General features: G+C 40.0%; 2 protein-coding genes and 34 non-coding genes across 36 annotated transcripts; 1 reads left to right on the top strand and 35 right to left on the bottom strand.

The window, feature by feature from the left end:
- Positions 1 to 231: 231 nt before the first annotated feature.
- Positions 232 to 304, bottom strand: TRNAV-UAC (transfer RNA valine (anticodon UAC)). Its single transcript has one exon. It is a non-coding gene; the product is annotated as a tRNA-Val (tRNA).
- Positions 305 to 368: 64 nt separating this feature from the next.
- Positions 369 to 441, bottom strand: TRNAV-UAC (transfer RNA valine (anticodon UAC)). Its single transcript has one exon. It is a non-coding gene; the product is annotated as a tRNA-Val (tRNA).
- An 896-nt stretch (positions 442 to 1337) lies between these two features.
- On the bottom strand, positions 1338 to 1410 carry TRNAV-UAC (transfer RNA valine (anticodon UAC)). Its single transcript has one exon. It is a non-coding gene; the product is annotated as a tRNA-Val (tRNA).
- Positions 1411 to 1614: 204 nt separating this feature from the next.
- Positions 1615 to 1687, bottom strand: TRNAM-CAU (transfer RNA methionine (anticodon CAU)). Its single transcript has one exon. It is a non-coding gene; the product is annotated as a tRNA-Met (tRNA).
- A 482-nt stretch (positions 1688 to 2169) lies between these two features.
- Positions 2170 to 2242, bottom strand: TRNAV-UAC (transfer RNA valine (anticodon UAC)). Its single transcript has one exon. It is a non-coding gene; the product is annotated as a tRNA-Val (tRNA).
- A 341-nt stretch (positions 2243 to 2583) lies between these two features.
- On the bottom strand, positions 2584 to 2656 carry TRNAV-UAC (transfer RNA valine (anticodon UAC)). The gene has a single exon. It is a non-coding gene; the product is annotated as a tRNA-Val (tRNA).
- A 341-nt stretch (positions 2657 to 2997) lies between these two features.
- TRNAV-UAC (transfer RNA valine (anticodon UAC)) lies at positions 2998 to 3070 on the bottom strand. Its single transcript has one exon. It is a non-coding gene; the product is annotated as a tRNA-Val (tRNA).
- Positions 3071 to 3966: 896 nt separating this feature from the next.
- TRNAV-UAC (transfer RNA valine (anticodon UAC)) lies at positions 3967 to 4039 on the bottom strand. The gene has a single exon. It is a non-coding gene; the product is annotated as a tRNA-Val (tRNA).
- A 204-nt stretch (positions 4040 to 4243) lies between these two features.
- Positions 4244 to 4316, bottom strand: TRNAM-CAU (transfer RNA methionine (anticodon CAU)). Its single transcript has one exon. It is a non-coding gene; the product is annotated as a tRNA-Met (tRNA).
- Positions 4317 to 4798: 482 nt separating this feature from the next.
- On the bottom strand, positions 4799 to 4871 carry TRNAV-UAC (transfer RNA valine (anticodon UAC)). The gene has a single exon. It is a non-coding gene; the product is annotated as a tRNA-Val (tRNA).
- Positions 4872 to 5212: 341 nt separating this feature from the next.
- TRNAV-UAC (transfer RNA valine (anticodon UAC)) lies at positions 5213 to 5285 on the bottom strand. Its single transcript has one exon. It is a non-coding gene; the product is annotated as a tRNA-Val (tRNA).
- A 204-nt stretch (positions 5286 to 5489) lies between these two features.
- TRNAM-CAU (transfer RNA methionine (anticodon CAU)) lies at positions 5490 to 5562 on the bottom strand. The gene has a single exon. It is a non-coding gene; the product is annotated as a tRNA-Met (tRNA).
- A 203-nt stretch (positions 5563 to 5765) lies between these two features.
- TRNAV-UAC (transfer RNA valine (anticodon UAC)) lies at positions 5766 to 5838 on the bottom strand. The gene has a single exon. It is a non-coding gene; the product is annotated as a tRNA-Val (tRNA).
- Positions 5839 to 6319: 481 nt separating this feature from the next.
- TRNAV-UAC (transfer RNA valine (anticodon UAC)) lies at positions 6320 to 6392 on the bottom strand. The gene has a single exon. It is a non-coding gene; the product is annotated as a tRNA-Val (tRNA).
- A 618-nt stretch (positions 6393 to 7010) lies between these two features.
- On the bottom strand, positions 7011 to 7083 carry TRNAM-CAU (transfer RNA methionine (anticodon CAU)). Its single transcript has one exon. It is a non-coding gene; the product is annotated as a tRNA-Met (tRNA).
- Positions 7084 to 7286: 203 nt separating this feature from the next.
- On the bottom strand, positions 7287 to 7359 carry TRNAV-UAC (transfer RNA valine (anticodon UAC)). Its single transcript has one exon. It is a non-coding gene; the product is annotated as a tRNA-Val (tRNA).
- A 65-nt stretch (positions 7360 to 7424) lies between these two features.
- Positions 7425 to 7497, bottom strand: TRNAA-UGC (transfer RNA alanine (anticodon UGC)). The gene has a single exon. It is a non-coding gene; the product is annotated as a tRNA-Ala (tRNA).
- A 343-nt stretch (positions 7498 to 7840) lies between these two features.
- On the bottom strand, positions 7841 to 7913 carry TRNAV-UAC (transfer RNA valine (anticodon UAC)). The gene has a single exon. It is a non-coding gene; the product is annotated as a tRNA-Val (tRNA).
- A 618-nt stretch (positions 7914 to 8531) lies between these two features.
- Positions 8532 to 8604, bottom strand: TRNAM-CAU (transfer RNA methionine (anticodon CAU)). The gene has a single exon. It is a non-coding gene; the product is annotated as a tRNA-Met (tRNA).
- A 203-nt stretch (positions 8605 to 8807) lies between these two features.
- TRNAV-UAC (transfer RNA valine (anticodon UAC)) lies at positions 8808 to 8880 on the bottom strand. The gene has a single exon. It is a non-coding gene; the product is annotated as a tRNA-Val (tRNA).
- Positions 8881 to 9361: 481 nt separating this feature from the next.
- On the bottom strand, positions 9362 to 9434 carry TRNAV-UAC (transfer RNA valine (anticodon UAC)). The gene has a single exon. It is a non-coding gene; the product is annotated as a tRNA-Val (tRNA).
- Positions 9435 to 10052: 618 nt separating this feature from the next.
- On the bottom strand, positions 10053 to 10125 carry TRNAM-CAU (transfer RNA methionine (anticodon CAU)). Its single transcript has one exon. It is a non-coding gene; the product is annotated as a tRNA-Met (tRNA).
- Positions 10126 to 10328: 203 nt separating this feature from the next.
- On the bottom strand, positions 10329 to 10401 carry TRNAV-UAC (transfer RNA valine (anticodon UAC)). The gene has a single exon. It is a non-coding gene; the product is annotated as a tRNA-Val (tRNA).
- A 2527-nt stretch (positions 10402 to 12928) lies between these two features.
- LOC149624579 (uncharacterized) lies at positions 12929 to 15232 on the bottom strand. Its single transcript, XM_089852271.1, has one exon. It carries the CDS (start codon positions 15230 to 15232, stop codon positions 12929 to 12931), a length of 2304 nt encoding a protein of 767 aa, XP_089708397.1.
- Positions 15233 to 15952: 720 nt separating this feature from the next.
- On the top strand, positions 15953 to 21558 carry LOC149624580 (sterile alpha motif domain-containing protein 3-like). The gene is made up of 8 exons (XM_089852274.1): positions 15953 to 16348; positions 16429 to 16655; positions 18845 to 19042; positions 19103 to 19184; positions 19240 to 19386; positions 20027 to 20230; positions 20390 to 20564; positions 20635 to 21558. The coding sequence occupies exons 1-8, from the start codon at positions 16199 to 16201 to the stop codon at positions 21003 to 21005; spliced, it is 1554 nt and encodes a 517-aa protein (XP_089708400.1). The 5' UTR covers positions 15953 to 16198; the 3' UTR covers positions 21006 to 21558.
- A 1449-nt stretch (positions 21559 to 23007) lies between these two features.
- On the bottom strand, positions 23008 to 23080 carry TRNAV-UAC (transfer RNA valine (anticodon UAC)). Its single transcript has one exon. It is a non-coding gene; the product is annotated as a tRNA-Val (tRNA).
- A 204-nt stretch (positions 23081 to 23284) lies between these two features.
- TRNAM-CAU (transfer RNA methionine (anticodon CAU)) lies at positions 23285 to 23357 on the bottom strand. The gene has a single exon. It is a non-coding gene; the product is annotated as a tRNA-Met (tRNA).
- Positions 23358 to 23560: 203 nt separating this feature from the next.
- On the bottom strand, positions 23561 to 23633 carry TRNAM-CAU (transfer RNA methionine (anticodon CAU)). The gene has a single exon. It is a non-coding gene; the product is annotated as a tRNA-Met (tRNA).
- Positions 23634 to 23698: 65 nt separating this feature from the next.
- On the bottom strand, positions 23699 to 23771 carry TRNAV-UAC (transfer RNA valine (anticodon UAC)). The gene has a single exon. It is a non-coding gene; the product is annotated as a tRNA-Val (tRNA).
- Positions 23772 to 24252: 481 nt separating this feature from the next.
- Positions 24253 to 24325, bottom strand: TRNAM-CAU (transfer RNA methionine (anticodon CAU)). The gene has a single exon. It is a non-coding gene; the product is annotated as a tRNA-Met (tRNA).
- Positions 24326 to 24528: 203 nt separating this feature from the next.
- Positions 24529 to 24601, bottom strand: TRNAV-UAC (transfer RNA valine (anticodon UAC)). Its single transcript has one exon. It is a non-coding gene; the product is annotated as a tRNA-Val (tRNA).
- Positions 24602 to 25082: 481 nt separating this feature from the next.
- Positions 25083 to 25155, bottom strand: TRNAV-UAC (transfer RNA valine (anticodon UAC)). The gene has a single exon. It is a non-coding gene; the product is annotated as a tRNA-Val (tRNA).
- Positions 25156 to 25497: 342 nt separating this feature from the next.
- Positions 25498 to 25570, bottom strand: TRNAV-UAC (transfer RNA valine (anticodon UAC)). Its single transcript has one exon. It is a non-coding gene; the product is annotated as a tRNA-Val (tRNA).
- Positions 25571 to 25774: 204 nt separating this feature from the next.
- TRNAV-UAC (transfer RNA valine (anticodon UAC)) lies at positions 25775 to 25847 on the bottom strand. Its single transcript has one exon. It is a non-coding gene; the product is annotated as a tRNA-Val (tRNA).
- A 621-nt stretch (positions 25848 to 26468) lies between these two features.
- On the bottom strand, positions 26469 to 26541 carry TRNAM-CAU (transfer RNA methionine (anticodon CAU)). The gene has a single exon. It is a non-coding gene; the product is annotated as a tRNA-Met (tRNA).
- A 203-nt stretch (positions 26542 to 26744) lies between these two features.
- TRNAV-UAC (transfer RNA valine (anticodon UAC)) lies at positions 26745 to 26817 on the bottom strand. Its single transcript has one exon. It is a non-coding gene; the product is annotated as a tRNA-Val (tRNA).
- Between the last annotated feature and the right edge of the window lie 129 nt (positions 26818 to 26946).

Below are 26946 nucleotides of genomic sequence, written 5' to 3' on the forward strand. Positions count from 1 at the left end.
ACGTGATACCCACTACACCATAGATACGTAGTAATGTTGAGTTTTCCAAGAGACCTAGCTTATTTTTATGCCCAATCACGATGGTCAAAATATGTATCTAACATGCGCTCGATCTTGGAACCTTCCGCGTGCGAAGCGAACGTGATAACCACTTCACCATAGAAACTTAGTGATACTGAGTTTTCCAAGAGGCCTAGCTTATTTTTATGCCCAAACAATATGGTCAAAATATGTATCTACCAGGGCTCGAACCTGGGACCTTCCGCGTGTAAAGCGGACGTGATAACCACTACACCACAGATACGTAGTAAAGCCGAGTTTTCCAAGAATTCTAGCTTATTTTTTCCCAATTCACGATGGACAAAATATGTATCTACCAGGGCTCGAACCTGGGACCTTCCGCGTGTAAAGCGGACGTGATAACCACTACACCACAGATACGTAGTAACACTGAGTTTTCCAAGAGATCTAGCTTATTTTTATGCCAAATCATGATGGACAAAACGTGTATCTAACATGGCCTCGATCTTGGAAACTTCCGCGTGTGAATCGGACGTGATACCCACTACACCATAGATACGTTGTAACACTGAGTTTTCCAAGAGACCTAGCTTATTTTTATGCCCAATCACGATGGTCAAAATTTGTATCTAACATGGACTCGATCTTGGAACCTTCCGCGTGTGAAGCGGACGTGATAACCACTACACCATAGATACGTTGTAACACTGAGTTTTCGAAGAGATCTAGCTTATTTTTATGCCAAATCACGATGGACAAAACATTTATCTACCAGGGCCCGAACTTGGGACCTTTCGCTTGTGAAGCGGACGTGATACCCACTACACCATAGATACGTAGTAATGTTGAGTTTTCCAAGAGACCTAGCTTATTTTTATGCCCAATCACGATGGTCAAAATATGTATCTAACATGGGCTCGATCTTGGAACCTTCCGCGTGTGAAGCGGACGTGATACCCACTACACCATAGATACGTAGTAATGTTGAGTTTTCCAAGAGACCTAGCTTATTTTTATGCCCAATCACGATGGTCAAAATATGTATCTGACATGCGCTCGATCTTGGAACCTTCCGCGTGTGAAGCGGACGTGATACCCACTACACCATAGATACTTAGTAATACTGAGTTTTCCAAGAGGCCTAGCTTATTTTTATGCCCAAACAATATGGTCAAAATACGTATCTACCAGGGCTCGAACCTGGGACATTCCGCGTATGAAGCGGACGTGATAACCACAACACCATAGCTACGTAGTAAAGCCGAGTTTTCCAAAAATCCTAGCTTATTTTTTCCCAATTCACGATGGACAAAATATGTATCTACCAGGGCTCGAACCTGGGACCTTCCGCGTGTAAAGCGGACGTGATAACCACTACACCACAGATACGTAGTAACACTGAGTTTTCCAAGAGATCTAGCTTATTTTTATGCCAAATCATGATGGACAAAACATGTATCTAACATTGCCTCGATCTTGGAACCTTCCGCGTGTGAAGCGGACGTGATACCCACAACACCATAGATACTTAGTAATACTGAGTTTTCCAAGAGACCTAGCTTATTTTTATGCCCAATCACGATGGTCAATATATGTATCTACCAGGGCTCGAACCTGGGACCTTCCGCGTATGAAGCGGACGTGATAACCACTACACCATAGATACGTGGTAATGCCGAGTTTTCCAAGAGACCTAGCTTATTTATTTGCCCAATCACGATGGTCAAAATATGTATCTAACATGGACTCGATCTTGGAACCTTCCGCGTGTGAAGCGGACGTGATAACCACTACACCATAGATACGTTGTAACACTGAGTTTTCGAAGAGATCTAGCTTATTTTTATGCCCAATCACGATGGTCAAAATATGTATTTAACATGGGCTCGATCTTGGAACCTTCCGCGTGTGAAGCGGACGTGATACCCACTACACCATAGATACGTAGTAATGTTGAGTTTTCCAAGAGACCTAGCTTATTTTTATGCCCAATCACGATGGTCAAAATATGTATCTGACATGCGCTCGATCTTGGAACCTTCCGCGTGCGAAGCGAACGTGATAACCACTTCACCATAGAAACTTAGTGATACTGAGTTTTCCAAGAGGCCTAGCTTATTTTTATGCCCAAACAATATGGTCAAAATATGTATCTACCAGGGCTCGAACCTGGGACCTTCCGCGTGTAAAGCGGACGTGATAACCACTACACCACAGATACGTAGTAACACTGAGTTTTCCAAGAGATCTAGCTTATTTTTATGCCCAATCACGATGGTCAAAATATGTATCTGACATGCGCTCGATCTTGGAACCTTCCGCGTGTGAAGCGGACGTGATACCCACTACACCATAGATACTTAGTAATACTGAGTTTTCCAAGAGGCCTAGCTTATTTTTATGCCCAAACAATATGGTCAAAATACGTATCTACCAGGGCTCGAACCTGGGACATTCCGCGTATGAAGCGGACGTGATAACCACAACACCATAGCTACGTAGTAAAGCCGAGTTTTCCAAGAATCCTAGCTTATTTTTTCCCAATTCACGATGGACAAAATATGTATCTACCAGGGCTCGAACCTGGGACCTTCCGCGTGTAAAGCGGACGTGATAACCACTACACCACAGATACGTAGTAACACTGAGTTTTCCAAGAGATCTAGCTTATTTTTATGCCAAATCATGATGGACAAAACATGTATCTAACATGGCCTCGATCTTGGAACCTTCCGCGTGTGAAGCGGACGTGATACCCACAACACCATAGATACTTAGTAATACTGAATTTTCCAAGAGACCTAGCTTATTTTTATGCCCAATCACGATGGTCAATATATGTATCTACCAGGGCTCGAACCTGGGACCTTCCGCGTATGAAGCGGACGTGATAACCACAACACCATAGCTACGTAGTAAAGCCGAGTTTTCCAAGAATTCTAGCTTATTTTTTCCCAATTCACGATGGACAAAATATGTATCTACCAGGGCTCGAACCTGGGACCTTCCGCGTGTAAAGCGGACGTGATAACCACTACACCACAGATACGTAGTAACACTGAGTTTTCCAAGAGATCTAGCTTATTTTTATGCCAAATCATGATGGACAAAACGTGTATCTAACATGGCCTCGATCTTGGAAACTTCCGCGTGTGAATCGGACGTGATACCCACTACACCATAGATACGTTGTAACACTGAGTTTTCCAAGAGACCTAGCTTATTTTTATGCCCAATCACGATGGTCAAAATTTGTATCTAACATGGACTCGATCTTGGAACCTTCCGCGTGTGAAGCGGACGTGATAACCACTACACCATAGATACGTTGTAACACTGAGTTTTCGAAGAGATCTAGCTTATTTTTATGCCAAATCACGATGGACAAAACATTTATCTACCAGGGCCCGAACTTGGGACCTTTCGCTTGTGAAGCGGACGTGATACCCACTACACCATAGATACGTAGTAATGTTGAGTTTTCCAAGAGACCTAGCTTATTTTTATGCCCAATCACGATGGTCAAAATATGTATCTAACATGGGCTCGATCTTGGAACCTTCCGCGTGTGAAGCGGACGTGATACCCACTACACCATAGATACGTAGTAATGTTGAGTTTTCCAAGAGACCTAGCTTATTTTTATGCCCAATCACGATGGTCAAAATATGTATCTGACATGCGCTCGATCTTGGAACCTTCCGCGTGTGAAGCGGACGTGATACCCACTACACCATAGATACTTAGTAATACTGAGTTTTCCAAGAGGCCTAGCTTATTTTTATGCCCAAACAATATGGTCAAAATACGTATCTACCAGGGCTCGAACCTGGGACATTCCGCGTATGAAGCGGACGTGATAACCACAACACCATAGCTACGTAGTAAAGCCGAGTTTTCCAAAAATCCTAGCTTATTTTTTCCCAATTCACGATGGACAAAATATGTATCTACCAGGGCTCGAACCTGGGACCTTCCGCGTGTAAAGCGGACGTGATAACCACTACACCACAGATACGTAGTAACACTGAGTTTTCCAAGAGATCTAGCTTATTTTTATGCCAAATCATGATGGACAAAACATGTATCTAACATTGCCTCGATCTTGGAACCTTCCGCGTGTGAAGCGGACGTGATACCCACAACACCATAGATACTTAGTAATACTGAGTTTTCCAAGAGACCTAGCTTATTTTTATGCCCAATCACGATGGTCAATATATGTATCTACCAGGGCTCGAACCTGGGACCTTCCGCGTATGAAGCGGACGTGATAACCACTACACCATAGATACGTGGTAATGCCGAGTTTTCCAAGAGACCTAGCTTATTTATTTGCCCAATCACGATGGTCAAAATATGTATCTAACATGGACTCGATCTTGGAACCTTCCGCGTGTGAAGCGGACGTGATAACCACTACACCATAGATACGTTGTAACACTGAGTTTTCGAAGAGATCTAGCTTATTTTTATGCCCAATCACGATGGTCAAAATATGTATTTAACATGGGCTCGATCTTGGAACCTTCCGCGTGTGAAGCGGACGTGATACCCACTACACCATAGATACGTAGTAATGTTGAGTTTTCCAAGAGACCTAGCTTATTTTTATGCCCAATCACGATGGTCAAAATATGTATCTGACATGCGCTCGATCTTGGAACCTTCCGCGTGCGAAGCGAACGTGATAACCACTTCACCATAGAAACTTAGTGATACTGAGTTTTCCAAGAGGCCTAGCTTATTTTTATGCCCAAACAATATGGTCAAAATATGTATCTACCAGGGCTCGAACCTGGGACCTTCCGCGTGTAAAGCGGACGTGATAACCACTACACCACAGATACGTAGTAACACTGAGTTTTCCAAGAGATCTAGCTTATTTTTATGCCCAATCACGATGGTCAAAATATGTATCTGACATGCGCTCGATCTTGGAACCTTCCGCGTGTGAAGCGGACGTGATACCCACTACACCATAGATACTTAGTAATACTGAGTTTTCCAAGAGGCCTAGCTTATTTTTATGCCCAAACAATATGGTCAAAATACGTATCTACCAGGGCTCGAACCTGGGACATTCCGCGTATGAAGCGGACGTGATAACCACAACACCATAGCTACGTAGTAAAGCCGAGTTTTCCAAGAATCCTAGCTTATTTTTTCCCAATTCACGATGGACAAAATATGTATCTACCAGGGCTCGAACCTGGGACCTTCCGCGTGTAAAGCGGACGTGATAACCACTACACCACAGATACGTAGTAACACTGAGTTTTCCAAGAGATCTAGCTTATTTTTATGCCAAATCATGATGGACAAAACATGTATCTAACATGGCCTCGATCTTGGAACCTTCCGCGTGTGAAGCGGACGTGATACCCACAACACCATAGATACTTAGTAATACTGAATTTTCCAAGAGACCTAGCTTATTTTTATGCCCAATCACGATGGTCAATATATGTATCTACCAGGGCTCGAACCTGGGACCTTCCGCGTATGAAGCGGACGTGATAACCACTACACCATAGATACGTGGTAATGCCGAGTTTTCCAAGAGACCTAGCTTATTTATTTGCCCAATCACGATTGACAAAACATGTATCTACCAGGGCACGAACCTGGGACCTTCCGCGTGTAAAGCGCACGTGATAACTACTACACCATATATACGTAGTAATTCTGTGTTTTCCAAGAGATCTAGCTTATTTTTATGCCAAATCACGATGGACAAAACATGTATCTACCAGGGCTCGAACCTGGGACCTTCCGCCTGTAAGGCGGACGTGATAACCACTACACCATAGATACGTAGTAATACTGAGTTTTCCAAGAGACCTAGCTTATTTTTTTGCCCAATCACGATTGACAAAATATGTAGCTAACAGGGCTCGAACCTAGGACCTTCCGCGTGTAAGGCGGACGTGATAACCACTACACCATAGATACGTAGTAATGCTGAGTTTTCCAAGACACCTAGCTTATTTTTATGCCCAATCACGATGGTCAAAATATGTATCTAACATGGGCTCGATCTTGGAACCTTCCGCGTGTGAAGCGGACGTGATACCCACTACACCATAGATACGTAGTAATGTTGAGTTTTCCAAGAGACCTAGCTTATTTTTATGCCCAATCACGATGGTCAAAATATGTATCTGGCATGCGCTCGATCTTGGAACCTTCCGCGTGCGAAGCGGACGTGATAACCACTTCACCATAGAAACTTAGTGATACTGAGTTTTCCAAGAGGCCTAGCTTATTTTTATGCCCAAACAATATGGTCAAAATATGTATCTACCAGGGCTCGAACCTGGGACCTTCCGCGTGTAAAGCGGACGTGATAACCTCTACACCACAGATACGTAGTAACACTGAGTTTTCCAAGAGATCTAGCTTATTTTTATGCCCAATCACGATGGTCAAAATATGTATCTGACATGCGCTCGATCTTGGAACCTTCCGCGTGTGAAGCGGACGTGATACCCACTACACCATAGATACTTAGTAATACTGAGTTTTCCAAGAGGCCTAGCTTATTTTTATGCCCAAACAATATGTTCAAAATACGTATCTACCAGGGCTCGAACCTGGGACATTCCGCGTATGAAGCGGACGTGATAACCACAACACCACAGCTACGTAGTAAAGCCGAGTTTTCCAAGAATCCTAGATTATTTTTTCCCAATTCACGATGGACAAAATATGTATCTACCAGGGCTCGAACCTGGGACCTTCCGCGTGTAAACCGGACGTGATAACCACTACACCACAGATACGTAGTAACACTGAGTTTTCCAAGAGATCTAGCTTATTTTTATGCCAAATCATGATGGACAAAACATGTATCTAACATGGCCTCGATCTTGGAACCTTCCGCGTGTGAAGCGGACGTGATACCCACAACACCATAGATACTTAGTAATACTGAGTTTTCCAAGAGACGTAGCTTATTTTTATGCCCAATCACGATGGTCAATATATGTATCTACCAGGGCTCGAACCTGGGACCTTCCGCGTATGAAGCGGACGTGATAACCACTACACCATAGATACGTGGTAATGCCGAGTTTTCCAAGAGACCTAGCTTATTTATTTGCCCAATCACGATTGACAAAACATGTATCTACCAGGGCACGAACCTGGGACCTTCCGCGTGTAAAGCGCACGTGATAACTACTACACCATATATACGTAGTAATTCTGTGTTTTCCAAGAGATCTAGCTTATTTTTATGCCAAATCACGATGGACAAAACATGTATCTACCAGGGCTCGAACCTGGGACCTTCCGCCTGTAAGGCGGACGTGATAACCACTACACCATAGATACGTAGTAATACTGAGTTTTCCAAGAGACCTAGCTTATTTTTTTGCCCAATCACGATTGACAAAATATGTAGCTAACAGGGCTCGAACCTAGGACCTTCCGCGTGCAAGGCGGACGTGATAACCACTACACCATAGATACGTAGTAATGCTGAGTTTTCCAAGACACCTAGCTTATTTTTATGCCCAATCACGATGGTCAAAATATGTATCTAACATGGGCTCGATCTTGGTACCTTCCGCGTGTGAAGCGGACGTGATACCCACTACACCATAGATACGTAGTAATGTTGAGTTTTCCAAGAGACCTAGCTTATTTTTATGCCCAATCACGATGGTCAAAATATGTATCTGACATGCGCTCGATCTTGGAACCTTCCGCGTGCGAAGCGGACGTGATAACCACTTCACCATAGAAACTTAGTGATACTGAGTTTTCCAAGAGGCCTAGCTTATTTTTATGCCCAAACAATATGGTCAAAATATGTATCTACCAGGGCTCGAACCTGGGACCTTCCGCGTGTAAAGCGGACGTGATAACCACTACACCACAGATACGTAGTAACACTGAGTTTTCCAAGAGATCTAGCTTATTTTTATGCCCAATCACGATGGTCAAAATATGTATCTGACATGCGCTCGATCTTGGAACCTTCCGCGTGTGAAGCGGACGTGATACCCACTACACCATAGATACTTAGTAATACTGAGTTTTCCAAGAGGCCTAGCTTATTTTTATGCCCAAACAATATGGTCAAAATACGTATCTACCAGGGCTCGAACCTGGGACATTCCGCGTATGAAGCGGACGTGATAACCACAACACCATAGCTACGTAGTAAAGCCGAGTTTTCCAAGAATCCTAGCTTATTTTTTCCCAATTCACGATGGACAAAATATGTATCTACCAGGGCTCGAACCTGGGACCTTCCGCGTGTAAAGCGGACCTGATAACCACTACACCACAGATACGTAGTAACACTGAGTTTTCCAAGAGATCTAGCTTATTTTTATGCCAAATCATGATGGACAAAACATGTATCTAACATGGCCTCGATCTTGGAACCTTCCGCGTGTGAAGCGGACGTGATACCCACAACACCATAGATACTTAGTAATACTGAGTTTTCCAAGAGACCTAGCTTATTTTTATGCCCAATCACGATGGTCAATATATGTATCTACCAGGGCTCGAACCTGGGACCTTCCGCGTATGAAGCGGACGTGATAACCACTACACCATAGATACGTGGTAATGCCGAGTTTTCCAAGAGACCTAGCTTATTTATTTGCCCAATCACGATTGACAAAACATGTATCTACCAGGGCACGAACCTGGGACCTTCCGCGTGTAAAGCGCACGTGATAACTACTACACCATATATACGTAGTAATTCTGTGTTTTCCAAGAGATCTAGCTTATTTTTATGCCAAATCACGATGGACAAAACATGTATCTACCAGGGCTCGAACCTGGGACCTTCCGCCTGTAAGGCGGACGTGATAACCACTACACCATAGATACGTAGTAATACTGAGTTTTCCAAGAGACCTAGCTTATTTTTTTGCCCAATCACGATTGACAAAATATGTAGCTAACAGGGCTCGAACCTAGGACCTTCCGCGTGTAAGGCGGACGTGATAACCACTACACCATAGATACGTAGTAATGCTGAGTTTTCCAAGACACCTAGCTTATTTTTATGCCCAATCACGATGGTCAAAATATGTATCTAACATGGGCTCGATCTTGGAACCTTCCGCGTGTGAAGCGGACGTGATACCCACTACACCATAGATACGTTGTAATGTTGAGTTTTCCAAGAGACCTAGCTTATTTTTATGCCCAATCACGATGGTCAAAATATGTATCTGGCATGCGCTCGATCTTGGAACCTTCCGCGTGCGAAGCGGACGTGATAACCACTTCACCATAGAAACTTAGTGATACTGAGTTTTCCAAGAGGCCTAGCTTATTTTTATGCCCAAACAATATGGTCAAAATATGTATCTACCAGGGCTCGAACCTGGGACCTTCCGCGTGTAAAGCGGACGTGATAACCACTACACCACAGATACGTAGTAACACTGAGTTTTCCAAGAGATCTAGCTTATTTTTATGCCCAATCACGATGGTCAAAATATGTATCTGACATGCGCTCGATCTTGGAACCTTCCGCGTGTGAAGCGGACGTGATACCCACTACACCATAGATACTTAGTAATACTGAGTTTTCCAAGAGGCCTAGCTTATTTTTATGCCCAAACAATATGGTCAAAATACGTATCTACCAGGGCTCGAACCTGGGACATTCCGCGTATGAAGCGGACGTGATAACCACAACACCACAGCTACGTAGTAAAGCCGAGTTTTCCAAGAATCCTAGCTTATTTTTTCCCAATTCACGATGGACAAAATATGTATCTACCAGGGCTCGAACCTGGGACCTTCCGCGTGTAAACCGGACGTGATAACCACTACACCACAGATACGTAGTAACACTGAGTTTTCCAAGAGATCTAGCTTATTTTTATGCCAAATCATGATGGACAAAACATGTATCTAACATGGCCTCGATCTTGGAACCTTCCGCGTGTGAAGCGGACGTGATACCCACAACACCATAGATACTTAGTAATACTGAGTTTTCCAAGAGACCTAGCTTATTTTTATGCCCAATCACGATGGTCAATATATGTATCTACCAGGGCTCGAACCTGGGACCTTACGCGTATGAAGCGGACGTGATAACCACTACACCATAGATACGTGGTAATGCCGAGTTTTCCAAGAGACCTAGCTTATTTTTTTGCCCAATCACGATTGACAAAACATGTATCTACCAGGGCACGAACCTGGGACCTTCCGCGTGTAAAGCGCACGTGATAACTACTACACCATATATACGTAGTAATTCTATGTTTTCCAAGAGATCTAGCTTATTTTTATGCCAAATCACGATGGACAAAACATGTATCTACCAGGGCTCGAACCTGGGACCTTCCGCCTGTAAGGCGGACGTGATAACCACTACACCATAGATACGTAGTAATACTGAGTTTTCCAAGAGACCTAGCCTATTTTTTTGCCCAATCACGATTGACAAAATATGTAGCTAACAGGGCTCGAACCTAGGACCTTCCGCGTGTAAGGCGGACGTGATAACCACTACACCATAGATACGTACTTTATCCCTAATATATTCCCTTTAAATTTATTCCTTGGGCTAATAAGGGTTTGGAAAGGGTATAAGTTTTATGTAATACCTTTCATTTATTCCTTTTTTTAATGATTATACCCTTAAGAGGATAAATTTGGTTTTAATTCTGAAAGTAATCCTTATTTATTCTAGTGATAAAAAGGGTATATGTTTTATATAGTACCTTTATGTCTTTATCTTATACCTTTATTATACGTGATGGTAGAAAGGTATTATATTTGTGCGTAGTACCTTTCAATCTCTTTATAAGTTAAGGCATGAAAAAGATATAATTCTTACATAGCAACTTTTTAAACCTTAATAATGCTAGGCATATAAAAGGTATTATTCTGGAACAGTACCTTTTTAAACCTTAAAAACGCAAGGGGCCGAAAAGGTATTTTAAGTGTATAGTGATACAAAAAAGGTATTATATTTGTGCGTAGTACCTTTCAATCTCTTTATCAGGTAAGGCATGAAAAAGATATAATTTTTACATAGCAACTTTTTAAACCTAAATAATGCTAAGCATATAAAAGGTATTATTTTGGAATTAAAACCTTAAAAACGCAAGGCGCAGAAAAGGTATTATCAGTGTATTAAAGTACCCTTTTATACCTTCCCTATGCAATGTTTTAAAATGAAATAATATTCATCGTAACATATTTTTTGGCCTATAAATTTTTATTTACATGTACTTAAGGTAGTTTCATTTTATACAATCTTTATATACCTTCCCTATGCAATGTTTTAAAATGAAATAATATTCATCGTAACATATTTTTTGGCCTATAAATTTTTATGTACATGTACTTAAGGTAGTTTCATTTTAAACAATCTTTATATACCTTCGTAATTCTAGATACCATTTATTATAAACAAAAAACGTTTTGAATATTCATATACTAGTTAAGAAAGTGCTTCATTTAGTACGTCATGGTTATGAGCCACCTAGGCTTAAATTTAAGAATGAATATTTTCAATATTGGTAGTCTAAATTCCATTGCTAAAGCTGAAGACGCCGAAATCAAGGAAAGGGATAAGAAGCTCTGACGTCACGACAAAATTTCTAGTAGCTCGCTATTTGCGATTTTAAAAATAACGTTTCAATAATGCGCGCGCAGAAACGCCAGAGGAAACAATGCCTTCCATCACTGCTTTCCTCCCCGGCTACATATTTTGTATACTTAGGGGACTTTTTACAAAGGCCTATTGTAGAGAGCCTGCAACCTGTTTATTTCAAAACTTAAGCACTGGCGTGGTTCTAACATTTTTGAAGGCCAAAGTGCCTTAGAAAGGTTATAAGGTCGGTCCAAAAGCCACCCTGTGAAGGGGCGGGGATTTTTTATATGGATTTAGTTTCTGGTCATTTTCAAGCTTGTGTTAAAAATAGAAAAAATTTACCACTTAATAAACCGAAAGACAACATTTTCAAACTTCACGAAAATGATTGAAAAAGCTAGTATTTTATAAATTACATTAAGTTAAATGACAAAAAATTTGGAATTCCTAATTCCAATATATCTTTTCTTCCTGTGCTTCAAATTGCACCACATTTTGAACACACACGCATTAACATCTTCTCTAGTGGCTAAGTGAAACAGATTTGTAAAATTTTAATTCATTTGCTAGTTAATTAAGGCCGTTAATTAAGTTAATTAGTGCTTTATTTTTTAAATTAGTTTAAATATTCCAAATCTGATAGCATTAGTCAATCTACGGGTTATATTAAATTTTTTGCGATGATATTATGTAATAGTTAAAACTTAGAGAATTAAATTAACTCTAGAATATTCATATTATTTTGGTTATTTTAGGCATGGAAATGTTAAATCTAAATGAAAGAAAGAAAAACAACCAGTCCCTAGGAAAAGCCCTTATTGTCAATCTGCAAATTCTACATTCATTGGGGAGTGGCTCTTCGTGGAAAAGTACCACGAAGGTAAGGTTTGGGAAGGAAATAACAGCGGCCCCCAAAATTCATTGGTATTTTTTTTTATTGATCCCGTGCACGTGTTTTTCAATAAGAAAAGGAAGAAAAGGGGTGAAGTAAAGGGCTAGCGAAACGCGCAGATAAAGGGCTAGCGACACGCGTATCGAAGTGAACGTCCGTTTCATCCTCTATTTTAGTGGACTGGTTGTTTTTCTTTCATTCTCTTAGATTTAAAATCTCTAAGCCTAGAATAACCAAAGTAATATGAATATTCAAGAGTTAAATTAATTCTCCAAGTTTTAACTGTTCATCGCAGTTAATTTAACATACCGTAGATTTACTAATGCTATCTGGGCCTACGTTTAGGCCATACCCATTTTCTTTTCACATCCAGTGGCATTAACGCCTGATTATCTTAATTATCAAACTTAATATGAATCTTAAATGTCCCAGACTGAAGATCGCATTGGTATATATAATTTGCTAGATAAAGTATAGGAATCCAGTAACTGAAAATGTTTCTCCTGTCCCGCCTGCATTAACGTATATTCATCCCCCTCTAATTCTATTTCGTAACAATGCAGTTGCTCTTCAAAAGCCTTTGTATTATGCATTTTTCCGCCCAAATACAATACTCCGTTTACAAAGAATATATATTCTATATTCAGAAACTTTTCTACTCTTCCTTCGACTATTTGAAGTACTAAATAGCAGCCCAACACATATTTTACGTTACAAAATACTGCTGATTTAAGAGAATATACACCAGTTTCAATGGTATCAGGTAATAGTTCTTGTAATCTAAGAGGCAAATTTTCTTTCTCCAAAAATTTCCCATTGGATGTCTGTTCAATTCCCGGTGTTGATTCGGAAAGCCAATTATAACACTCATGAAATTGATGACGAGATGACAAGGTTTTCGTTATGTTTTTGTAATTTCTCGAATATAATATTATAGATTTGAAATAGCTGTGCTTGCTCTCGAATCGCATACTGGAAATTGAACACAATGGGCCAAAAAGCTTTATACCAGACACGTAATGAATCAGAAAATGGTACTTTGGGGTCATGACATGAGCCCCGCACGTTTCTCTTACTGCTACCAAGAATTCCGCGATTAAATCTCTTAAATCCGGTAGAAATGACTCAGGCATATTTGTGGCGAATAAGCAATCACAAACAGTTCTTAATTTTAAATATACACCCCAAAAAGCACTGTCAAAATCAATGAAGCGTTGCAAAATAATGGGAAGTAGGCGAAAAAGGCAATACATTTCGCTTGCCGATGCCTTTAAATGGCCATCACGCGAACAAACGGAGTTTCTTGTTTGTGGCTCTGGCCTGTTTGATTCTGATTTGCCATACTTAAAGTTTTTTATTTCATGATTCATCTCGTCGATTGACATCTTATGTCGGGCAACCAAATCATTTAAAACAAACTTCAAAACGGATGGAACTATGCCTTCTAAAACGTCATGCATGATGTCTGGGGGTAATTGTTTTGTTACATCAAAATAGCTCAACCTGACTAACGGACTTTCAAACCTAACCCCGTATGTCGAACCTTCACGTTCATCTTTAAACAAAAGGCTTAAGTGGTATTTGTGACGAGGCAAGGTCCTAAGTGTGACTTGATCTTCTGTTAATTTTTCACTTATTTCTGTCTTATCGATCATACAAAATCTACAAATTCGGCCGTGACTGAAATTCTGGTTGAAGCCTCCTAGTTTGTGCAAACCAAGGTTGTCACCAGAAAAAATTGAAGCGAAGCCAAATATATTTCGACCGTAACGTTCTAGGAACAAGCCTTCTTGGGCCAAAATCCCTAAATCGTATAGTAGAGGCTGCATTACTTCGTTCCATCCATATTTTTCTATGTCTTTAGATTTCGCCAAAAATACCAAGTGAATGTCTGACAGTTTGGAACGTTTTTTCGCCTCTCGGTTTAGTATTGAGAAATAACATCCTAGAACCTTCTTCTTTCCCCTTTTGGAACCCAGCGGATTAACAACTTCAAATTCATCGGAATATATCTGAAGTTCTATAACCGGGTAACAGTCCGGCCTTAATGAACGCATTTTTTTAGATATATCCCCTTGAAGAAAATGCCCTAAGTGATTATTAGGCAGGTCACTTATGTCAACATGATTCTCAGTTTCGCTCTCCATGGAATATAACTTCTTCAAAACTGACAATATGGGAACGTAGTGAAAACAGTCCTTATTTTTGTTCGCTTGGCTTCCCACAAATGTATATTCGACAGGCTCCACCATATCAAGATCAGATTTGCATACAGAATGTATTTTAAACTTGGAATTAACGCTTTCAAATGCGGAACGTATTTCATTTACAGTTTTTGAAAGCTCTAAAGTTTCTACTTGTATATTTTTCTCTAAAAGTTGTTGAGTTATAGAATCAACTTGCATTGTTGCCAATTGAATCGAGAATTCTAGTAGGTCCTTAGATAGACATTCAACAACCGACATTGGAATATGGTGATTTTCTCTATACTTCAGTAGAATTTTTAAAATTATTTGTCTAATCTCGGGAGGTTTAAGTTCATCTTTCCAATTTTGATGAGTGATTTCAGCCTCTGTTCCAACACGCTCGGCAGATATGTCTGTATCATTTAGCTGTTCACCTAAATCTTGCGGATCACTTTGCTGCTCGTCTCGACGGTCCTTTTTCCCTTCGAGAGTTATATACTTATGCTTGTTTCTAACATGTCGGCGATACGTATCCATTTTTTTAAAACTCCGACCACATCCTTCGAGACCACAGATCATACTAAAGTTTCTATCATTTTCGTGAAAATTCTTTATATGGCTTATTAATAATGTAAACTTTTTTGAAGAATATGGGCATTTTAAGCAAGGGAATTCCATTATGATTTAATTTTAAGAGATAATTAAACTTCAAAGTTTTGAATAAAAAAACAAGACCATGCAGCAAACTGTGTTAAATAAAACTCAAAAATCAGTCTGAAAATCTTATTTTTGCTAAAGCTAGGTTTAAACTAGGGAAGCTTCTTTGTTAGATTGTTGGTAAGATTACTCATCTTTAATCTTCTTCTTCCAAGAAAAGTAGATCGCGAGTTGTCGAAATGTTTCGACTGACCGGACCTACCCTTTTTAGGATTTTAACAAAGTCCCAACCTTGAAGACATCTCCCCAATGTTGCTACTGTCGTTTTCGTGGATTGTCGTTCGTTCAATTTAACTCCTAGTTAAAGCATGAAAGCTGGATCTCTAAAGGGACTGGTTAACGTTATAGTACGTTTGCTTTGTAAAAAAATAAAGTAAGAAAAACGGGTAGGGCCAAGGTCGTTTAAAATTTTTTTTTCAATGGGTTTATGAAGAATCGCAAAAGACCGAATGGCCTAGAGTGTTTCCAAATTCACAGCCCCATCCCTTTCCCCGATGCTATGCTAGAGAGAACTCGATTTGTACAGTGGAAAGCGGCCGTTTTCCGGTCCCTTTAGAGATCCAGCGTTCATGGTTAGGGCCAGAAACTATTCTCAGGTGGTTAGGGGACCTTTTTACACTGCTTTTGACTTCACATTTGACGGTTGTTGGCACGGTATCCTCTAAATCCTTTTGGATGAACAGTATCGCGCTGTCCTAGTCACTTCGTGTTAACTTAAGGCATTAGGCACGTTGAGATATATCGGATATTTAGAGCATTAGTTTTCTTTATAATAACGTTTAGAATATGGCGAATTATAGTATTACATGCGCTATTAAATTCGGAGATAACACCAGAAAACTTAAGTTAAAAGGAACCAGCCTAGCAGCGTTAGTAGATCATCTAAAAAGCGACGATTCTTTAAAAGATTTTGTTAAGGATGGACTTATTTATCAAGTAAATACTACTTTTGTATATTTTGATACCATGTAACCATTCGCGGATAACTTTTTAATGAAAACATCTCAACTAAACAGATTCACGACGAATACTTAAATATGATGGTTAACATAGACGATCAAACTATATTAACAGATAAAACGATCATCTACGTTGCGAATTTGGAGAAGTCCACATTAAAGGATGTCTGCCCTTCTAAACGAGCGACCCTCAAAGAAACGGATACTGTGACTCCTGATGACGATTTAATGGACAATGTGACTACCGAAGCATCATCATCTGGAAATGGAAATGACTTTTACGGGTATGTGTTCTATTTTGTGCTGTTAGTGAAAGGAGGTCGAGTATTCATCTATGTAATTCAGCCATTATTTACTAACCATAATTTAAGTTAAGCCCCACATTTACCGGTTCTAAATTGATTACATTAACCAAAATCGAATGTTTATAGTCAATGTCTTTGCTCTAGAATCTTCGAAAAAAAAAAAGAAAAAAAAAGACGATTAGGGATTAGAGCTTAATTGTTTTTTAACGTCATGCCCCTTTATCTCTTAGCTGAATCAGAGTGCCATCCTCCTACCAGTCGGATAGGGGGCGTTCATAAAATAAAAAAATTGCATTTTCTTACTATTGTTTGTGGCTACTTTAAACTGGGTGGGGGGGGGTAATATTGTTGTTGAGTAATTTAGGGGTTTAGGCTTTAGATATGTGTGACGAAGGGGGAGGGGATCAAAAATTCGGATTTATCCGTGACGTAATTTGTGAACAGTCCCATACAATAGGGACTTGGCAGTACTACGTCATGCAACGTCGGGCTACCTTCCACTAGTGCTAAAAAACATACCAGGAGGAGGGGCTTATATAGCTTTCATTCTGTTAAAAAAACATACCATAATGGCGCTGGGGGCGGAGTTAAGCCCGAATTGCCAAGTCCCTATTTTACTTCTTACAAACGCGCGACCAGAGGGAAGGACACCTAAAATATAGCTTTATCATTATAAAGTATATAAAATGTCACTAGTGGAGCATATAAACTTATGATACAGGGAGATAGAATGGTTAGTAAGGACTATGCAATATAAAGATGCTTTTCACACGTGGAGGACTGATGCCATTTACACACGGAGATGAGGAAAGTCAAAGTGCAGAATATTTTGTCCTCAAATTAGCCCGGCCTGCCAGTGTAAATGGTATAAACTTATGATCATGAAGCTATGAATCATGCACGTGTGTAAAGCACCTATCAAATCAGAGAGAGAGAGAGAGCAATTGCATTCCGAGGACATTTTCCTTTTATCCTCTGCGGCGGCCAGATTTTTAACTTAGGTTCTACGGCCGCTTCTAATCCCTCTCACATGCTCACATCTAGAATACGTGGCTAGTTAGTTATCTTTCTCTCTTCAAACTGTATATGGCAAGTTGGTACTATAGTCTGGTGCTCACGTGAAAAAACCCATTCGTTTTAGGCTTAAAGCATGAAACTTTGTATATGTGTACCTAAAAATGTGTTTAATCGAATAAAGATTGGAGACATTCTTTAAATTAAACACGATAAAAATTAGTTAAAATTGTAAAAGTAGTTTTAGACGCCCTCTTATATAATCAGCATGGAATTTCAGGTCGTGCATCAGCCTCTGTATCTGCTCACCTCACTTCTATTACAGGGGTCTCCCATAAAAGGGTTTTCGGGCTTTTAGAAGTTTCGCAAATGGGGAATAAATGGTCGGATGTTATCATGTTTTTCTAATACAACTATAAGCATGAATTTATAGAATACATAACATGCTATAGAACTGTTGCCTTCACTGCCAAATAAACGTCATATTTTCCTGCGTAGAATTAAGCCCATCATAATTATTTCGAGTTTATTTTGAAAAGTAATATTTGGAATAATTTTATATCCCTTCTCACCCTGGTCAGTTCTGGTAGCGCTCCCTGGACATAGTATATAGCTATATATGGCAATTTTCAGGGTAACTTGCCGTAAAAGTAAATTTATTCATATATACCCATATATAAATCTTTACACTTCAATAATAGTTTGGGCTTAATTCTACATAGGACGGTATGACGTTTATTTGACACTGAAGGCAACAGTTTTATAGCCTGGTATATATACTCATGGGTATATATCTATAAAATTCATGCTTATGGTTATATTTCAAAAACATCCAACCATTGTGCGTGTCCCCAATTGAAAGTTAAGAAATGTTTCAGAGTTACTAATTATTAGCATTTTCTTATGAATTTGAAAGAAACCTCTTCATACCTTCATTATATTTCACTAAAGCCCCAGTTACACGTGGCCTTATGAAACGGGTTTGAAGCGATACATAGCGGTTTCAAACCGCAATGTTTGGTTCACACTGAAACCCGATATGAGTCGCTTCGAACCGGTTTATTACGCAAGTATAAACGCGGCTTAAGAGCCACCTTGCACTACTAAAATTTTCCATTTGATATTATCGTGAATGGTTTATTCTTTATTATTAGAGTCATACAGGACAAACGAGAAGAAGTACATCCTAAACTTTCGAGAGCAACATTCTCTCTAACCTTTCGCCTTCCCAACTTTCCGGATTATATAACAAATCCAGAGCTTTACAACGCAAATTCAAAAGAAGGAAAGAAAAGACTATCAAGGGAAATAACAAGCATGCTGTTTAATTCCATTCGCCAAGATTATGGCTAGTATGTTTGAGTAATTAGGATTAGATACTTGAATACGTAAAATATTCTTATATTTTTAAGCTACTCGAATAACCACCTGTTCGTTGCTCAAAAACTGGTTCAAACGTACCCCCACCTCAAATGTACTCCTGGCGCTGGATATGTAAGAAACTGAAAATACAATTTTGAACAAATAATTTAACAGAAATACTTAATAGGAAACATGGTGGAACCAATTAAAAGTGAAATTTAAAAATTATAGAGCGACAGTTAAAGGGGTTAAAGAAATAGAGGCCGCCAGACTTTTGTTTGGCTCCAAAAAACCGCAGAAAGAGGAAATACCAAAGGAAGTTGCTCGATTTGAAGTCGGTTATATTTTGATTTTTTAAAGGCCGACTTCTAGCGAATAGGGTTTTAATGAACAGAAAACGGAGCATCGAGACTAACAATGGGGCAACCGTGGCGATTTTTGAGATCCAGCTGCACGTGGAAACATTTTGAGAGGTTCAAACGAACTGAAAACAGTGCAAGGCGGTTCTAGCGAAGTGAAGATAAACAAAAGGCTATTGAGATTTACCCCTTCCCCCTCCGAAATTTTGCATCCCTCTATATCAAAAGATCCTCTATTTTTTATATTCACTTCGCTAGAAGCGCCTTGTAAGCTTTTCATTCGTTAGAACCCTTAAAAATAAAAATTTCGCAACAGCTGGACCTCGAAAATAGGCACGGTCACCTCATTATTAGTCTCGATGCTGTTTTCTTTCTGTTCGGTAACCTCTCGGCTCTTCACTCGAGTACATACCATAAGCGTACGATGTGGCTACTATGGGTCCAACCCTCGGGCCATCTTGTTTTGTTTTTTTGATTTCTGCAATTTTAGTGATGTATTTTTGGTATTGGTATTTAAGATGTCTAATAATAACCTTGCTTCCTCTTTATAATCTTATTTTCATTCAAAGAGATGTTAGTTTTGGCAACCCTTTCAGATAATCTCATATTTTGTAGATTGAGGATTGTTTTGAAGATGAATTCAGTATTCTTGCACACCAAAAACTTATGGCTGATGAATTAAATAAAAGTAATAAAGACATGGCTGCAATAAACTCCCGCATGGATAGGACATTTTCCTCGAGATCGAAACTCATAAGAGAGAAAAGTTCGGTCCAGGATATTTTAGACAATTACCCAGCTCTTGGCTATATTGATCAAGTATGATTAATATTTTTTTCAAAATCTACAATAAGCGCATTGGCATTGCCTTTAACACAAAGCTAATTATACTGTCCATCTTATAGTTAATTATTCACTTAATGTTATTACTTCATCTAAAATACGAAATTCATAGTTTGATCACTATTTTCATCACAGATTCATCTTGAATTTGAAAGAATTACTAAAGTGAACGCCAAAGAAAAAATTATGGACGCTTTGATTAAATGCGGAGAATCAATTTGGAACGCATGTCCGAAACCTGGAACTGCAGCGCTTAAGTCAAATATTATGGAGATTGTCATCAGTGAAAATGATAAGGATTATCAAAATCGTAATTACATGAAATTTAGCAAGTAGCAGCAGCATAGTCACTAAATATTATTTTGATTTAAAAATTACAGGGCTAAAATGCATTTATTCGTTAATACTTGTCCCAAGATTTTTCAAAGACGAGAAAGCGCAAATGATGTTTGAACAGCAAGTAAAAGAAGACAAAACTCCTGGTCCAATAATAAAATTTTCTGGACATAGTATGCTAAATAGCCAACACTATGAGATTCACGTTGATGGAGTGAAGGTGTCCGAAACTGACGAATTCGAAAGCGCCATAATAGCTTATTTCGAAAGTTTCTGGATCTTTAATATACAGTATTCGGATAAAGTTTTTAAAACCCTAACTTTCATCGAAGTTGGACTGTTAGGGTTAAAATACACTCCTTTGAAAACGCAAGTAAAAAATGTCTTAAAAAGACTTCAGTTGTTGAATGGATAAAGAAAAGACAAGTGCATGGTTCTTTGAAGATAGTTTACAGACTAGGAGGATTCACACCATTTTACACAAAGGTGCCTAGCTTTTGACTCTGAGTCAGGCCTCCTAGTGTAAATGGTATGCTTCCTCCTTGTCTGTAAACTATGTATTATGAAATATCTGAAATTCCGTAGCGACGCGGAATACTTAAAAGTAACATTTTTCTTGAATCTGATTAAAGATGACATTTTGATTCTAACTACATTGAGTCTTTCTTTTGTCATCCGTTAACACTTAGTAATTTTAAATCGTATCACTGATGGAATGTAATCGTAGAATGCGAATAATAATTTCTACTAGAAGTATAATCATTGCTGTTAAGGATGTAACTTCATTCTGCAAATGGAGTAAATTGTTTATGTTAAAGGTTTAACCTCGTTCTGCAAAAGGGAGTAAATCGGTGCTGCCAATGGTATAAGTTCCTCCTGTAAAGGTTATAAATCATTGCTGTTAAAGGTATAACTTTATTTTGCGAAGGGCATAAATGGTTGCTATTACGGGTATAAGTTCCTTCTGCAAAAGGCATAAACGTCTGGTATTAAATGTATAAATTCCTTCTGCAAAGGGCGTAAATGGTTGCTGTTAAGGGTATTACTTCATTCTGCGAAGGGCATAAATCGTTGCTACTAAGGGCATAAATCGTTGCTGCTAAGGGTGTAAGTTCCTTCTGCAAAGGGCATAAATCGTTGCTACTAAGGGCATAAATCGTTGCTGCTAAGGGTGTAAGTTCCTTCTGCAAAGGGCATAAATCGTTGCTGCTAAGGGTATAAGGTCTTTCTGCAAAGGGTATAAGGTCTTTCTGTTCCCTCTGTAAAAGGCATAAATGGTTGCTGTTAAGGGTATTACTTCATCCTGTTAAGGGCCCTATTGGCGGCTCTCAAGGGTATAAGTTCTTTCTGAAAAGGGTATAAGTTCCTTCTCTAAAGGGCATAAATCGTTGCTGCTAAGGGTATAAGTTCCTTCTGTAAAGGGCATAAATCGTTGCTGCTAAGGGTATAAGTTCCTTCTGTAAAGGCATAAATCGTTGCTGCTAAGGGTATAAGTTCCTTCTGTAAAGGGCATAAGTTCCTTCTGCAAAGGGCATAAATCGTTACTGTTAAGGGTATAAGTTCCTTCTGTAAAGGGCATAAATCGTTTCTGTTAAGGGTATAAGTTCCTTCTGCAAAGGGCATAAATCGTTACTGTTAAGGGTATAAGTTCCTTCTGTAAAGGGCATAAATCGTTTCTGTTAAGGGTATAAGTTCCTTCTGCAAAGGGCATAAATCGTTTCTGTTAAGGAGATAACTTCATTCTGAAAAGGGAATAAATCTATACTTTTAAGGGTAGCAATTCTGCCTTAATAAGGAATAAACATCATCAAAAAAGGAATTATTTGGTGTTATAAAGGGCATTTAATTATAACCAATAAATACCTTAAAGGGTGTTAATTTTGGGAAAAACATTTAATAACCCAAAGGGTATAAATTCAGAACCTTTTTTTTAAGTGTGTAGTAATGCTGAGTTTTCCAAGACACCTAGCTTATTTTTATGCCCAATCACGATGTCAAAATATGTATCTAACATGGGCTCGATCTTGGAACCTTCCGCGTGTGAAGCGGACGTGATACCCACTACACCATAGATACGTAGTAATGTTGAGTTTTCCAAGAGACCTAGCTTATTTTTATGCCCAATCACGATGGTCAAAATATGTATCTGACATGCGCTCGATCTTGGAACCTTCCGCGTGCGAAGCGGCCGTGATAACCACTTCACCATAGATACTTAGTGATACTGAGTTTTCCAAGAGGCCTAGCTTATTTTTATGCCCAAACAATATGGTCAAAATACGTATCTACCAGGGCTCGAACCTGGGACATTCCGCGTATGAAGCGGACGTGATAACCACAACACCATAGCTACGTAGTAAAGCCGAGTTTTCCAAGAATCCTAGCTTATTTTTTCCCAATTCACGATGGACAAAATATGTATCTACCAGGGCTCGAACCTGGGACCTTCCGCGTGTAAAGCGGACGTGATAACCACTACACCACAGATACGTAGTAACACTGAGTTTTCCAAGAGATCTAGCTTATTTTTATGCCAAATCATGATGGACAAAACATGTATCTAACATGGCCTCGATCTTGGAACCGTCCGCGTGTGAAGCGGACGTGATACCCACAACACCATAGATACTTAGTAATACTGAGTTTTCCAAGAGACCTAGCTTATTTTTATGCCCAATCACGATGGTCAATATATGTATCTACCAGGGCTCGAACCTGGGACCTTCCGCGTATGAAGCGGACGTGATAACCACTACACCATAGATACGTGGTAATGCCGAGTTTTCCAAGAGACCTAGCTTATTTTTTTGCCCAATCACGATTGACAAAACATGTATCTACCAGGGCACGAACCTGGGACCTTCCGCGTGTAAAGCGGACGTGATACCCACAACACCATAGATACTTAGCAATACTGAGTTTTCCAAGAGACCTAGCTTATTTTTATGCCCAATCACGATGGTCAATATATGTATCTACCAGGGCTCGAACCTGGGACCTTCCGCGTATGAAGCGGACGTGATAACCACTACACCATAGATACGTGGTAATGCCGAGTTTTCCAAGAGACCTAGCTTATTTTTTTGCCCAATCACGATTGACAAAACATGTATCTACCAGGGCTCGAACCTGGGACCTTCCGCCTGTAAGGCGGACGTGATAACCACTACACCATAGATACGTAGTAATACTGAGTTTTCCAAGAGACCTAGCTTATTTTTTTGCCCAATCACGATTGACAAAATATGTAGCTAACAGGGCTCGAACCTAGGACCTTCCGCGTGTAAGGCGGACGTGATAACCACTACACCATAGATACGTAGTAATGCTGAGTTTTCCAAGACACCTAGCTTATTTTTATGCCCAATCACGATGGTCAAAATATGTATCTAACATGGGCTCGATCTTGGAACCTTCCGCGTGTGAAGCGGACGTGATACCCACTACACCATAGATACGTAGTAATGTTGAGTTTTCCAAGAGATCTAGCTTATTTTTATGCCAAATCATGATGGACAAAACATGTATCTAACATGGCCTCGATCTTGGAACCTTCCGCATGTGAAGCGGACGTGATACCCACAACACCATAGATACTTAGTAATACTGAGTTTTCCAAGAGACCTAGCTTATTTTTATGCCCAATCACGATGGTCAATATATGTATCTACCAGGGCTCGAACCTGGGACCTTCCGCGTATGAAGCGGACGTGATAACCACTACACCATAGATACGTGGTAATGCCGAGTTTTCCAAGAGACCTAGCTTATTTTTTTGCCCAATCACGATTGACAAAACATGTATCTACCAGGGCACGAACCTGGGACCTTCCGCGTGTAAAGCGCACGTGATAACTACTACACCATATATACGTAGTAATTCTATGTTTTCCAAGAGATCTAGCTTATTTTTATGCCAAATCAGGATGGACAAAACATGTATCTACCAGGGCTCGAACCTGGGACCTTCCGCCTGTAAGGCGGACGTGATAACCACTACACCATAGATACGTAGTAATACTGAGTTTTCCAAGAGACCTAGCTTATTTTTTTGCCCAATCACGATTGACAAAATATGTAGCTAACAGGGCTCGAACCTAGGACCTTCCGCGTGTAAGGCGGACGTGATAACCACTACACCATAGATACGTAGTAATGCTGAGTTTTCCAAGACACCTAGCTTATTTTTATGCCCAATCACGATGGTCAAAATATGTATCTAACATGGGCTCGATCTTGGAACCTTCCGCGTGTGAAGCGGACGTGATACCCACTACTCCATAGATACGTAGTAATGTTGAGTTTTCCAAGAGACCTAGCTTATTTTTATGCCCAATCACGATGGTCAAAATATGTATCTGACATGCGCTCGATCTTGGAACCTTCCGCGTGCGAAGCGGACGTGATAACCACTTCACCATAGAAACTTAGTGATACTGAGTTTTCCAAGAGGCCTAGCTTATTTTTATGCCCAAACAATATGGTCAAAATATGTATCTACCAGGGCTCGAACCTGGGACCTTCCGCGTGTAAAGCGGACGTGATAACCACTACACCACAGATACGTAGTAACACTGAGTTTTCCAAGAGATCTAGCTTATTTTTATGCCCAATCACGATGGTCAAAATATGTATCTGACATGCGCTCGATCTTGGAACCTTCCAAGTGTGAAGCGGACGTGATACCCACTACACCATAGATACTTAGTAATACTGAGTTTTCCAAGAGGCCTAGCTTATTTTTATGCCCAAACAATATGGTCAAAATACGTATCTACCAGGGCTCGAACCTGGGACATTCCGCGTATGAAGCGGACGTGATAACCACAACACCATAGCTACGTAGTAAAGCCAAGTTTTCCAAGAATCCTAGCTTATTTTTTTGCCCAATCACGATTGACAAAACATGTATCTACCAGGGCTCGAACCTGGGACCTTCCGCGTGTAAAGCGGACGTGATAACCACTACACCACAGATACGTAGTAACACTGAGTTTTCCAAGAGATCTAGCTTATTTTTATGCCAAATCATGATGGACAAAACATGTATCTAACATGGCCTCGATCTTGGAACCTTCCGCATGTGAAGCGGACGTGATACCCACAACACCATAGATACTTAGCAATACTGAGTTTTCCAAGAGACCTAGCTTATTTTTATGCCCAATCACGATGGTCAATATATGTATCTACCAGGGCTCGAACCTGGGACCTTCCGCGTGTAAGGCGGACGTGATAACCACTACACCATAGATACGTAGTAATGCTGAGTTTTCCAAGACACCTAGCTTATTTTTATGCCCAATCACGATGGTCAAAATATGTATCTAACATGGGCTCGATCTTGGAACCTTCCGCGTGTGAAGCGGACGTGATACCCACTACTCCATAGATACGTAGTAATGTTGAGTTTTCCAAGAGACCTAGCTTATTTTTATGCCCAATCACGATGGTCAAAATATGTATCTGACATGCGCTCCATCTTGGAACCTTCCGCGTGCGAAGCGGACGTGATAACCACTACACCATAGATACGTAGTAATGCTGAGTTTTCCAAGACACCTAGCTTATTTTTATGCCCAATCACGATGGTCAAAATATGTATCTAACATGGGCTCGATCTTGGAACCTTCCGCGTGTGAAGCGGACGTGATACCCACTACACCATAGATACGTAGTAATGTTGAGTTTTCCAAGAGATCTAGCTTATTTTTATGCCAAATCATGATGGACAAAACATGTATCTAACATGGCCTCGATCTTGGAACCTTCCGCATGTGAAGCGGACGTGATACCCACAACACCATAGATACTTAGTAATACTGAGTTTTCCAAGAGACCTAGCTTATTTTTATGCCCAATCACGATGGTCAATATATGTATCTACCAGGGCTCGAACCTGGGACCTTCCGCGTATGAAGCGGACGTGATAACCACTACACCATAGATACGTGGTAATGCCGAGTTTTCCAAGAGACCTAGCTTATTTTTTTGCCCAATCACGATTGACAAAACATGTATCTACCAGGGCACGAACCTGGGACCTTCCGCGTGTAAAGCGCACGTGATAACTACTACACCATATATACGTAGTAATTCTATGTTTTCCAAGAGATCTAGCTTATTTTTATGCCAAATCAGGATGGACAAAACATGTATCTACCAGGGCTCGAACCTGGGACCTTCCGCCTGTAAGGCGGACGTGATAACCACTACACCATAGATACGTAGTAATACTGAGTTTTCCAAGAGACCTAGCTTATTTTTTTGCCCAATCACGATTGACAAAATATGTAGCTAACAGGGCTCGAACCTAGGACCTTCCGCGTGTAAGGCGGACGTGATAACCACTACAC

Source organism: Phalangium opilio, unplaced genomic scaffold, assembly GCF_054372755.1.
Source record: "Phalangium opilio isolate 3A_F unplaced genomic scaffold, DU_Popi_V2 ptg000106l_1, whole genome shotgun sequence".
Lineage (NCBI taxonomy): Eukaryota > Metazoa > Arthropoda > Arachnida > Opiliones > Phalangiidae > Phalangium > Phalangium opilio.